The 13210-nt window shown below is 33.2% G+C and overlaps 1 protein-coding gene across 1 annotated transcript in view; it reads left to right on the plus strand.

Annotated features, from left to right (window-relative positions):
• The window catches only part of RASA1 (RAS p21 protein activator 1), a 102642-nt gene extending 91046 nt beyond the window's left edge, over positions 1 to 11596 (plus strand). Inside the window, exons 18-25 of the mRNA XM_011378981.2 lie at positions 190 to 329; positions 578 to 693; positions 1395 to 1481; positions 4007 to 4074; positions 5484 to 5572; positions 6878 to 6955; positions 9338 to 9472; positions 10509 to 11596. Coding sequence (XP_011377283.1) covers positions 190 to 329; positions 578 to 693; positions 1395 to 1481; positions 4007 to 4074; positions 5484 to 5572; positions 6878 to 6955; positions 9338 to 9472; positions 10509 to 10592 — 797 coding nt within the window. The 3' untranslated portion in view covers positions 10593 to 11596. The remainder of the gene's footprint in view (positions 1 to 189; positions 330 to 577; positions 694 to 1394; positions 1482 to 4006; positions 4075 to 5483; positions 5573 to 6877; positions 6956 to 9337; positions 9473 to 10508) is intronic.
• The last annotated feature ends 1614 nt before the right edge of the window (positions 11597 to 13210 follow it).

Raw genomic sequence — 13210 nt, forward strand, 5'->3', positions numbered from 1 at the left:
TAAAACCTGGTAAATGAACAGAACTTTAACACTGGTATTAATCCCAAAGCAACTGAACATTTTTAAATAATCATAGCTTGCTCTTCAATTGAGTACAGTTGACCTTTAAACAATGTGGGGATTAGGGGTGCCATCCCCACACACACAGTGGAAAATCCATGTATAACTTTCAACTCCCCCAAAACTTAGTCTACCTCTGTATCTGCGGGGAATTGGTTCCAGGATGCCTGCAGATACCAAAATCCCATAGATCAGTGCATACAGTCAGCTTTCTGCATCCTTGGACTTCCATCCAAGATCCAAAACAGTACAGGTATCTACTGAAAAAAGTCTGTGTTTATAAGTAGACCTCTGCAGTTCAAATTTGTGGTGTTCGAGGGTTAACTGTAACTGGGAACTACAGTAACAAACCTAAATAGTTCCACAGAGCAAACTACTTAAAAATTCCCATTTATACTCTCCCCTCCCCAAAAGACTAACAACATGAAAAATAGAGAACCTTTAAACAACTGTTTGATTACCATGATTCATTTGTTTATCATTGCCAAGATGCATTTATATTTTTTCATTCTCTTAGTTAAGTCCATCAAAGTTAGAAAAAAATGAAGATGTGAACACTAATTTAGCACACCTATTGAACATACTTTCAGAGCTTGTGGAGAAAATATTCATGGCTTCAGAAATACTTCCACCGTAAGTTGTGAATTTTTAATTTGACAAAAAATTACATATTTGTATTTTAAAATATATTTCTAAAACATGTAAGCTTTTCCACTGTTCTGATGTAATGATACTCTAAAAAAGTTAGGGTTTTTACTCTCACAACATGAATTGTGTTTAAGGAAAAAGACTGATCTGAAGAAACCAGAGTGAAATAAATTATGTTTTTATACAAACCAATATGTCTATTTTCCATAGTAACTCTGGGAATGAATAGAGCTTTATAGTCTCAGATTTGAGATGATAAAAGGCATGTATCTATCCAGTCTGTACTTGAGTATCTTTCCCATAATGTACATGGGAAAATTACTCAATATCTGCTTAATGGCTTCCAGTGTTAGTGAACTCACTTATTCAGGTTTACATTAACTTCTTAGGTCAATGTCTCCCTCGAACCTGTACTCTGTTTCTCTGTATCCTTACCCCAATACTTTTTTCATTAATATAGAAGTAATCTGAAAATGATAAGATTTCTTCTAAAGTAAATGTAAAGAATTGGTTAAGTCAATAAATAATGAAAACTTATTTCTCTCATTATTTTTAGTCAAGTAGTTTTTTGGCGGAAGGGCCAGTTGCATTAAAATATCTTGTATCTGGTAAATTAGCTTTGGGTACAATAAGAGCAGCATTTTCACTTGCTTTCTGTATTGAGATGGTTGTGCTTATTTTGGCAGGACACTGAGATATATTTATGGGTGTTTACAGAAATCTGTTCAGCACAAGTGGCCTACAAATACCACCATGAGAACAAGAGTTGTTAGGTAAGGCTTATCAGTTCACTTGTTACACCACTATATATGGCACACATTGAGAGTCAAGTGGATAATTGGAAAAATTTGAAGACCAACAGTATACAAAACTTATAAAACCTTATACTTTTATTCAGAGCCCTGTTGGATATTTTCGGAGTTCAGACAGCTCCTAGACTTTTACTGTATCTGTGTGTGTATGTGTTTGTGTGAGTTTTGGAAGTTACTATGAGATACTTAGATATTTATTGCTTTTTCTAAAAACCTGAACATTTATAGTCACTTTAACTATTTGGTATTTTTTTATCTAACAGAATGAGGTTAAAAGTTATCAATAAAATCTGGCTAACTTCATATAGTACTTTCCATACACACACATATACACATATCTGTATATACATATATGTATATATATAGACAAAGGGAGGGAGTGAAGAGAGAAAAAAGAATTGATCTGGTGCTAAGAACAATAATTGAACCATTTAGATATTGATTAATCGATATGTAAGACAGTCTTAACTCTGGGCTAATCTCCAACCAGAGTCTCTAGTTCTGAAGCTGTGTTTCACTGACTTCACTATATAATTAGAAATTGCTTTGGCAAGTCATATAGAATTTTGTAGGTTACATAAGGGGACTTCATCATCATTTTAACATTTTTCTGGTGAAGAAGCAGATCTGTAGAGGTTAAATTGTTTGCTTAAAGTTATATATAAAGTTAGTGGCTAATACATAACCAAAGACAATCCTAAGACCCAATCTAATATTCTTAACACTATTGCAGGTTGTTTTTTTTTTTTTTTTTTAAGCACACTCCAACCCATTCAAGACAATTGGAAATTTAGTGAAAAAGTATCAGAGAATATAGTAGTGTAATAAAGATATAATTTATTATGAAGAATATATACTTCTGGTCATGTTATTTCCAATAAAAAATTAGCCAACCACTAAAATCACCAATATTATAGTTTTGAAAATGTATGTTAATCTGGTTCCCAACCTAAATTTTGTAGAAGCTTCTACTCTTTTACAGATAAAATCTTAGTAATCATAAGATATAAATACTTAAGAATTGTAGAGTCTGTATTTCTTGGCTTTAGTAGTGATTGAGAAGAATAAAAAAGAATTACAAGCATATGTCTCAGCACAGCTATATGTTACATAAGTTAACACTGTACTATGTATGTTTCAAACAAGTATACTTGTTAAAAACATCAGGAAATTCTGCTCTGTGGATTGTTTGATACTAGAGGGTGTTTGAAGAGGCCTTTATGCCGAAGGTGATGATTTCTGTCTCTGATAAGCTTTTAAATTATGTGTAGGTACATAGTATCCCTCTTAAATTTAAAGTTACCTCTAAAAACTCAAAGAAAATAGATTTGCACGCTGAAATTCTTTTACGGTTCAATGTTATCAGGTTAATATTTCAGATTCTAAGACCTATTTAAGTGTCAAAATATGTTCAAGCAAAATTTGTGCAGGATTCTTTATAAATTAAACCCAAATTTAAAAACTTAATAATTGTTGTTGTATAATTGCAACAAATGCTGAGAAATAACATACTCACTTTCTAAGATTCCAAAAATGAGCAAACTGTCATATGTTGGAAGGTAAATGCTGAGACATTGGGTTATCCACTCTACAGAGAACAGAGACTATTATTTTAGTCTCTAGAAGGAATTTTATTAACTGTTTTAGGAATAATGCTTGTCTTTAGAAGGGGCTAGTAACAGGTCGGTTATTAGTGTGGATTCCTCTTAAAGGAAATTAGAGAAAAGTCGTCTCTAACTGAAGGGGCCAGGCTAAGAATGAGCTATAAAAGCCTGCAGTTTCTACATATACATTGTTCCAAGATTAGCTGGTAAAATCGTATATGACAATGTTGTTAAGCCATGTGCTTTTATACTAATTCTTGTTTTTGCTATTATTTTGTAATTGAAGGACTTTAAAAAATTTTAGATAGAAAAGCTGATGTCTTTTTCTTTATTGCCATAAAAGCTTTTCAGCATTCTATATTTTCATTTATCAAGAAGTTACTTTTCCCCTAGTACATGGATTCTTATTTTTATGACTCATCAACAAAATCAATATAATCAACTTAATTTATAACAGACTTTACTGGGTTGTTTAAATACAGAAAGAAAGAAAAGAGAATGGAAGTTTTAGGACCTTACAAAACTATGTATCTACAAAAAGGTTTATTTGTGCTCCTATAGTTTTTCAAAATTATTAGTGTTCCTAAAGACACTCTTTCCTCAAAGTAAATTTAAAATGTACTACTAACTTGGAATAAATAGTAGCCGAGACAGTAAAAGGCTACAAATACAACATAAATCTAAAATTCCAAATTTGAGAAAAATGAATAATATGTTTAAGAAAAAGATATATGTGTTCTTAAAGTAAGATACTTTATTTTCCTTAAAGCTGTTTGGGCTCCCCTCTATTAGTTCAGAGTTCATGGTTCTGAGTATTAAAACTTTTGTTCATATTTATAATTTCAATGTAGTTTTCTAAAAAAAATTTTCCCTTCCATTCAGTGGTTTTGTTTTTCTTCGACTTATCTGTCCTGCCATCCTGAATCCAAGGATGTTTAATATCATCTCAGGTAATCAGTTTTTGATAAATTTTGAAATTAGAATTTCATACTTAGTAAGGTTACTCCTATTTTCTTGTAAATTTGATTTTTTTAAAAACATACATAGCACCCCTCTTTTCTTCTTCCTCCCTTTTGCTATTTTACCTTTTCTCCTCATTTTGCTTCTTACTTTTTCTTCCCATCTAATATCTGGAGTCTAAGATGGCATGATTACACACATAGCACTTTTTCCCCATTTCTCCCTGTGTCTCAAACTCTTATGACTTTTTCAAATTGGGAGGAACTTTGTGTGTGCTGCAGTTGCAGTAGTGCTCTGTGAATACTAAAAAGTGGCTCTTTAGAGATTAGAGATTTCTTGTCACCACTTATATAACGTTAATCAGCCATTTTAAACTCCAGTAAACCAGACTGGTTTTGCTTATTACCTATATGTCCATTATGGAATGTTGTAGGCTTCTTTGAAAGAAAGGACAAGAGTGTACTTGTGACTGTTGAATATAATAATGAGCCATTATTAGAAGAAAGAACCCAAACCATTTTTATCTTAATAATTTGAAGTTCAGAGTTGTATTAAAAATATTTTGGAATATGTTAAGTTTTACACATCTAGCCATCACATCTGTTATGTTTTGTTGCTACTAAAATGGTTAAATCTCTGGTCTATTAAAAATTAAAGGTTCAAAATTCTTTTGGGGAGATTTATCCGAACATCAGCCTTGAACCAGGAGGCAATACTATTGATAATTTAGCAGCTTAAGATACAAAGAGTACAATCTAAAATCAGGCAGTCAGGTAGACTCCCTATAGGTTTTTACTGTTAAATATGTTTCAGGGCTTATAGTTAATAGCCACAAATACTTTGTTTATATCCTACTATCTGTATTCTATAAGGAAATGCTTCCTAACTAATCTTTAATAAACTTTTAAAATATTTTAAACTGCATGTTTTTCTCTTCAAAATAGGACAGAGGTCCCATACTTTATCTTTGTTATTGAGCTTTAAAGTGAGTTATCTGTAGTCAGTGGAGGGTTGGAGAAGGTAACATCTCAGATTGCAAATTGCTAACTTGAGTAGGTTGAAATTAGCTTTGTGAATCGTCACAAAGTGTGTACAGAGTGAGCTTTTTTTAGTGTGAATATTAAGCTTTGAGATATTTTGCATTATCATCAACCATTGGGGAATTGCTGAGTCTTGTAGTACTTTTTTCACAAAATTAGAAGCACTCATAAATGTAATCAATAGTTCCCTCTTTAACTCAAGTTCTTTTGAATTATACAGGTCATTTTTAAAAACAGTTCTGAATGGGTGAATGTTAGTATCTTTAACAGTAAAAAAATATTAAAGTCCTAAATTTTAATGGTTTTACCTGCAGTACCTTTGGAGTTGGTCTCATTCACTATGCCCAATTCTCTTATAGATTCCCCATCTCCTATTGCTGCAAGAACACTGATCTTAGTTGCTAAGTCTGTGCAGAACTTAGCAAATCTTGTGGAATTTGGAGCTAAGGTAAAAACATTTTGATACTTGAAAATATCATTTATGAGTGAAACTTTGACATCATAAAATCAAAATACAGCTTAAGTAAATTTTCACTAGTAGATATTTCATAAAGACTGTATATTTTTGTTGGTGTTGATTTTAATGTTTTGTTTAGATTTTATTTTAATAATGGAATTTTTAAAGCCACCTTTTGAGCCATTATAGAACACTATTTTTTCAATTTTTAATTTACTCAAATTCTCCCACTTATAAAAGTGAGCATATTTTAAAAATTCACCCAAATCTATTATTTCACAATACACCTTCACTAAATTTTCAACTTGCAAGAGTTTTAAAAATAGCCGTGTGATCCCACTACCTAAGGACTGTTAATATTCTGGTAGGGATCATACCATCTCACCTGCTTTTGTCAATGTGTAACAAACTTCTTGCTGTACCTGGAAACATATGATTATTATTTAGTATGCCATCATATAGACAGATGTTTAGTTTTCTACTGGATAATTAGATGGCTTCTAATTTGTCAACATTAAAAATACTGGTGTAACAAGTATTCTTATATATACTTACTTTCAAACTTGTCCGGTAATTTCCTTAAACTAACTTTGGAGTAAAATTACTAAGCTTTTTTGCTCCCTATAGCCTTGGCATTACTCAATAAGTATTATTATTTTTAATTTTTTCCAATCTGATAGGTGTAATGTTACTTTGTGTTTCACTACTTAGAGAAACTGAGTAATTTTTTATGTCGCTTTGGAATTGACAGTTGAGGTCCTTATCTCTTAAAACTTAGTTAATACTAACCCTTTCCTGTTTTACAATATAGTGTATTTTCAGATACACTTAGTATAAAGCACAGTTTATAAGTATGGTTTAGCTTTTGAATTTATCTGAATCCCAAGGCAGGCTATGAATGATATAATTCTGTACCGTAGTCCTTATCAGACATTTTTAACTTCCTATATTCTTTGCTAGATTGCTGGGCCCATGTTTGTATTGGTGCTTGGCAAATAATAGTGTCTCAGTAATTCTTTTCGAATGAATTACATATAAGCAATTTGTGTCTGCTTGGCTGTGTGTTCTAGTTTGTTCTCATCCAGAATTTATTCTTTTATTAAAATATTCCAGTTACTCAGTATAGATGTTTATATCAGAAGGAAAATATTGTCACTGTATGATTAATTCTTGTGAACATGTATTGCTACTGATGGAATTAGATTTGTAAGAATTCTTGCTACATCTGTACACTGTTATATAGATCAGACAATGTTTGTTTCTGATGGATATAGTAAGCTGTTTTTATATTTTTAGGAGCCCTATATGGAAGGTGTCAATCCTTTCATCAAAAGTAACAAACATCGTATGATCATGTTTTTAGATGAACTTGGGGTATGTATATAATTTTCAAGTACTTTGAGACCTATAGTTATAGTACAGCTGAGAGTTAACTCATTTTAGCAAAAATCTTTAAAAAGATTTTCTATTCAGAACTGCTTTCCTAAACAAATTATTTTGTTTGATTATAGTTTCAACCTCTTATTCTTACACTAAGTAGTTTATACCAAGCATACACTATTGGGGCTTTTGGACTTGTGCCATTTTCTAGTTTTTTCCCTTCATTATTCCTATTAGCTGTTGCGACAGTCTTTTTTGCCACTAGCTATTTTTACTTTGCTGCTGTTGTGTGGAATCTGAAATGAGACATGATCCAGTTCTGACCAGGTTAAATAAGTATAAATGGACTAGAGAATGAATGTTCTTGTGGCTTTTTTAGGAATAAAATACATGGATTTGATGTTCTACTTCAATGAGTGGGACTACTTATGCCTTCTTTGGCCCTTTATAAATAAAATAGTGATTAAAAATTAAGAGGATTTTTTAAAATTTCTAAAACCCTGGATTTCTTAACAAAGTTAAATTTTTTAAATTATCAATTATAAATTTTCAGATGTTGACTCAATTTAAAACCAAATAAATATACTAAGTATTCAGTTTTTACACACACACACACATACACAAACCAGAAAGGGAACATATATATCTGAATTTAGACAGGTGTATGGCATTCAGGAGTTCTAGGGTAGGAGATTGAGGCTGCCCATATTCTGCCTTAATACATTCAAATTCAGTTAAAAAAAAGTGGTCCCCAACTTTTTTGGCATCAAGGACTGGTGCTCCTCCTATAAGAATCTAATTCCTGATGATCTGAGGTGGTGGTGCTAGCACTGGGGAGCAGCTGCAAATACAGATGAAGCTTCGCTTGCTCACCTGCCACTCTCCTCATGCTGTGCAGCCCAGTTCCTAGGTTCCTACCTAGGCCATGGATGGTACTGGTCTGCAGCCTGGGGGTTGGGGATCCCTGGTTAAAAACAGTAGTAAACAACCATCACACCACTGGGCAGTTAAATCTATCAGGACTGCCTGTGGGCCCCTGGTTTGCAACCTCAGGTATTAAAAGTACTGTGTAGAAATTATCCGTATTTATAACAGAGAAATGAAGGAGCAAGTGTTAACTGTCCATGTTTCTATATTTGAGCTTCTGGGAAGTTTTGAAGACAGATATTTCTAGTTACCAAAAAATAGCTGGTCAGTGATTGAAAAAATTTTTTAAGGCTAGCTAGTTTTATCTTAAGCCATGTTTTAGGTTTCAGATTCATGGTTGGGACTCTGTTTTCCATAATCACAAATGTCTATGGTCCAGCTTTGTCTATCACTTTCCTAGTAATGCCACACAATCTAGCCCTTCAGACTGCTTAGAATCCTAGTGTTCTACTACTCTTCCAGTCTCCTCATACTCTTCTGTTCCTTTGCTACCTATATAAATCAAATTTATCTTTTGACTCACCTCAGATAGCTCCATCAGGAAGACTTTGCTGGGCCCCAAACCTGAATTCTTCTCATTTTGCTTCCTAAGTATCCTCTGCATCTCTTTGACATATAACTTTGTGTTGCTGTTTCCAGTTTACTTCTTTCATCTCAATGATCTTTCATTCACTGAATTAATAAGTGAATAACTGAGTCATTTAGTAAATAGAAAATTATTTTCTAATAGTTTCTTTATAATATAGAAAATGGAGTGTTTTACAGTATTAGGAGTATATAGCAAATATTGTCATCGTTCTGGAAAGGAATGAATTTATTCAAAATTAGTGATAATCTGAGCTCGTTACATTTTATTCTAAGGCTCAAAATAGCATCAGTATTTAGTGCTTGTACTATCAACTTATGATAGCGACTGAATTACTTTATGAACCTTATCTGAAGATACCGTAATTAACACTGATAATTTCCACACATTAGCAAGTGTTCTGGGCATAGTCCAGATAATTGTAGGCTTGACATCACACTTTTATTAACACAGCTTCTACTATAGTTTGTCCAAATTGATCAGCATATACAACTAACAATGAGATTCAGTCTGAAGGAATTTGAAGTTTAGGTTGTATTTAGCAGTTAATACTTACACTATTTGGCACTGTGTTCCAGATTCCAAGAAATCTAAAGTTTAGGAAACCCATTTATTTAGAATAGCTAGCAATAATACTACACAATGTTCTGCCCTTAGGAGGAAGAAAATGGAACCTGGTTTTGATGTAAAATACTGAGGTCATAAAACCTATTTTTATCAGAATTAGCACTATTACATTTCCATAAGTCCTTAGAATTTTAACAGAAATTTAAGACTATTATGTGTTAAAAACCAATTAGGATCTTTTCAGAAGAGAAAATAAAATTTCTGTTTCTAAATACAGTTTTTATGTTCCCTTAAAGAATGTACCTGAACTTCCGGACACTACAGAGCATTCTAGGACTGATCTGTCCCGTGATTTAGCAGCACTGCATGAAATTTGTGTGGCCCATTCAGATGAACTGCGAACGCTCAGTAATGAGCGTGGTGCACAGCAGGTAGGTTTTTGCCAGCCTTTGTTAACAATGATGATTCATTAGTATTTAAGCATAACGTAAGCATAAAACTCAAGTAATAAAGAGCTGAATTATGATCAACATTTTTATCAATTATTTTACAGTTTTTAAGAATCTGAACCATAATCCAATAAGATCTCAGCAGATAGGAATAACAGGCTGAGACTAAGATTATGTAATTTTGATACTACAAAATGGAATCTCAGTGTTAACTCTACTGAAAACGGTATTCATACATTTCCTTGGCATGTATGGAAAATGGCAAGTGAACTAATAAGTCCGTAGTGATGTGGCTTTTTCTCTCACACGTACAGACTGTTAAACAATTGAGAATCATTCAGGACATTTGGTAAAAATAGTTCAAGCTCCAGATCCAGAAACTCTAGACTGTGACCTTGGAACTTGCTGTTTTGAATAAGCTGTTCTTATCACTGGCCACCCATATAGAAGTGATTAAATGAGTATCCTTCAATCTGAGATTCTAAAATCAAGTTGGATAATAGTCTAGAAACTTAGAGTGTATACAATGGGCCTGCTTATGTGCATATGGCATGTATAATGTATTCTTGCTACACTGGGGCTGGATTAACATTAACGTTATCTTATTTGCCTTAAAATTGGGAGGATTTGACCCAGTTGAGACTTTTAAAGGTAAAGGTGCTGTTTTAATTTTAGGCGCAATGTAATATTTCTTCCATGATTCCTTCAAGTGTTCAATAGATTGCAAGCTGACTGCCCTTACGTGATCATATTGGGCTTAAGATGTCTTAGAACACTGCCAGAAGACAGATTTCACTGCATGCTGGAGATTGTTCTGGCCTAAGTAGAAAGGAGAGTGCCAAACAAATGAATTTGTATTCACTTAGTGTATAAAAATACTATCTTAAAATATTATGACCAAAAATATTCAGTCCTGAATAAAAGAAACTCACAATTTTGTTTTTAGTAGAATGGCTTTTTTCAAAGTTTCTGACAGACCTTTCATTCATTTACTAATTTTCATACTGTTTTTGTCTAGCATGTACTGAAAAAGCTTCTGGCTATCACAGAACTGCTTCAACAAAAACAAAACCAGTATACAAAAACTAATGACATCAGGTAGCAGCCTTCGTCGAAGTGTTCTGCATGGATTCAGCGTGCTCGATATGGTAATTCACATCAGTATGACTCCTTTGCTCTTGCCAAAAAATAGCACACCTTTCCACATTCCAGTGATGTGTGAGCTATGCAAACAAAACCCTGATTCTGCTGGTGAATAACTGTGCCAGCAGCTTTGTAAGCTATCTGTGCAGGATATTTGCACTTTTTCCACATATGGAATCAATATTTACCAACCTCTGAGCCTTGGTGTACAGATCACCTTTCATATAACAAAATGCTATGACTGTATCTTGAACTTTGAGAATATATTTTCAGTACATCCAATTGCCAAAGTTTTGCTGTCTCTTGGAAAAAGAACTATGAAATCAACTGACAAGAAAAAGCATTCTCTGTTGACAGTTGAGTATAACTGGATTACAGACTGTTCCTTACCTTCTTCCTGATTAGGAGTATGACCATTTGACTGTTCAATGACTTATTTGTATTTACAGTTTCCAGAGTTTGCCATTATAATAGTAACAATCTTTGCTGTATACTTTTTTAAATACTGTGCTATTTCTCTTGCTGGAACTGTTGAAAGTATATAGGATGGATCCATTGCCTCATCAGCTTTATTTTTTAAACATACCACTTATTTTGTTCGAATTGTCAGACTATTTAGATTTCATAATGCTTTTGTTAAATGTTTACAACAGTAAATTTGAATTCAATAAATATTATTGGTCATTGTGCTGATGGATGCATGTTACCCATACAACCATTTTAAAGATTACCAATTTCTTCTGTTAAAACCTAGAATGCTTTTTGTTGAAAGCATTCATTCCAAGCTGATTATGCAAACAACTTCATCAGCCACTTAACAGTTATCCACCTTTGAACTTCTGACTACTTGTTGTATCTGCTGGATATTTAGTTTGACTGTATAGTTCTATTTGCTTCTGTATGTGTATTTTTGTGAAGTATTCACAAGGGTTAAGTTAAAATAAAACCAAGGGATATCTTAAATAATTGATTATTTCTGTCTAAATACAGGTAAGCACTTAATTTATTTTCTTCCTCCTTTAGGGACAGTTCAAATTAGTACCAGAGCAAGGCCCAAGGAGGAGATGAAACTTCAGATCACCTTTTTTGCTAATGGTCTCTTTTGAAGGATTCTTTTAATTCACTCGTTATTAATTTAAGCAATAATTCCTTCACTCCTATAATTGTGCAGGGGTAAGAAGGCATACAAAAGTATGTAGCAGCATATCAAAGTGAGCAAGATAGGAACCAAGGGAGATATAAGGTAAAACATTAAAATATAGGAGAAAACAAATGGAGGGTTTAGAAGATTTCTGCACAGTACAATTTTAAGCTGTTACTTCTGTGGAGGCAGCTAGCCCTGATATAGTTGCAGCCACAGTTGAACAGTGATAAAAGTTGGGCATCACTGCCCTCAAGATAAAACAAATTTTTCCACTATTTTGTTATCAACTCAGTTCCATTTTTCTTTTTCCATCCCTCCTGCTTTTCAGCTGGACTACTACGGGAGTACCCCCACTTAATCTCCTTCCTTGGTGTTAGAGGATAAAGGACAGACTGGAAGGGGTATGGATTACTGACACCTCCAAAAATGTCTCAATTATATGCAAAATGTCCAAAACCTACTACTGCTAGGCAGTTTGGTTCTCCCACTAATCATACCTTTGGCCATAATAACCTGTCATTCCTCAATCTGAAATGTTTCTTCCCTTTTTAAAAATCCTGCTTTTTTAAATATTTTAATGACATGTTTGCCTTTTAAGTTAGAATAGGAAACTTGTCATTTACCTTTGTAGGCCTTGCAGTAACTAGCTGGTCAAGGATGAAATAGAACCTCTAAAACTGCGGCTGGGTAGGAAATTTTGAGATAAACGTGGACCTTTGCTCTGATGCCAAAGTTTAGTGACCTAAAAGAGAAACAAGGTAAACTGAACAGCTTGCAATTCTGTCTCAAGCCTAGGAGCACTGATACTTAACCTGGACTGTCAATTTAGGCTTTTTCCACTCCACTTCTGTAAAAACACACTTCATAAATTTTATTCCTCTCATTCTACAATGAAGAAGACACTAAAAATTAAAAAAACTCATTCCTAAAATGTAATTATTACAGAGTAAAATACACAAAAAGTAAATACTGCCATCAAATACTAAGAATTAAAATGGCACCTACATTTCTATGGGAAGCCCAGCCAGGGATGCATTGACAGTGAGGAGAGGTTATGTATCCATAATACTTAGAAACCTGAGAAACTCAGCTGCCCTGAATCTTTCAACCTAGTTTTCTAAAAAAAAATTCTGACATCCATAACTTGGTTCCAACTTAGAAACTGAATAAGATTACAGTTAAATAAACAAATGCTATGATAGCCAGTATTTACTGAATACTTAGTATATAGAGGCATTATTCTAATTAATCCTGTGAGAAGGCATTATTTTCCCCATTTTCACCTTGGGAAATGGGCAGTCTCAATATAGAGGTAGCCATGATTCATACCTAAGTAATTTGGTGCCACAGTCTTTGCTTTTTATATCAATTCCTTTCAATCTGAGTAATTCCTAGAAACACAATTTATATGGATTCACTTAGGTAATCTAATA

Source organism: Pteropus vampyrus, unplaced genomic scaffold, assembly GCF_000151845.1.
Source record: "Pteropus vampyrus isolate Shadow unplaced genomic scaffold, Pvam_2.0 Scaffold11, whole genome shotgun sequence".
NCBI classification, from domain to species: domain Eukaryota; kingdom Metazoa; phylum Chordata; class Mammalia; order Chiroptera; family Pteropodidae; genus Pteropus; species Pteropus vampyrus.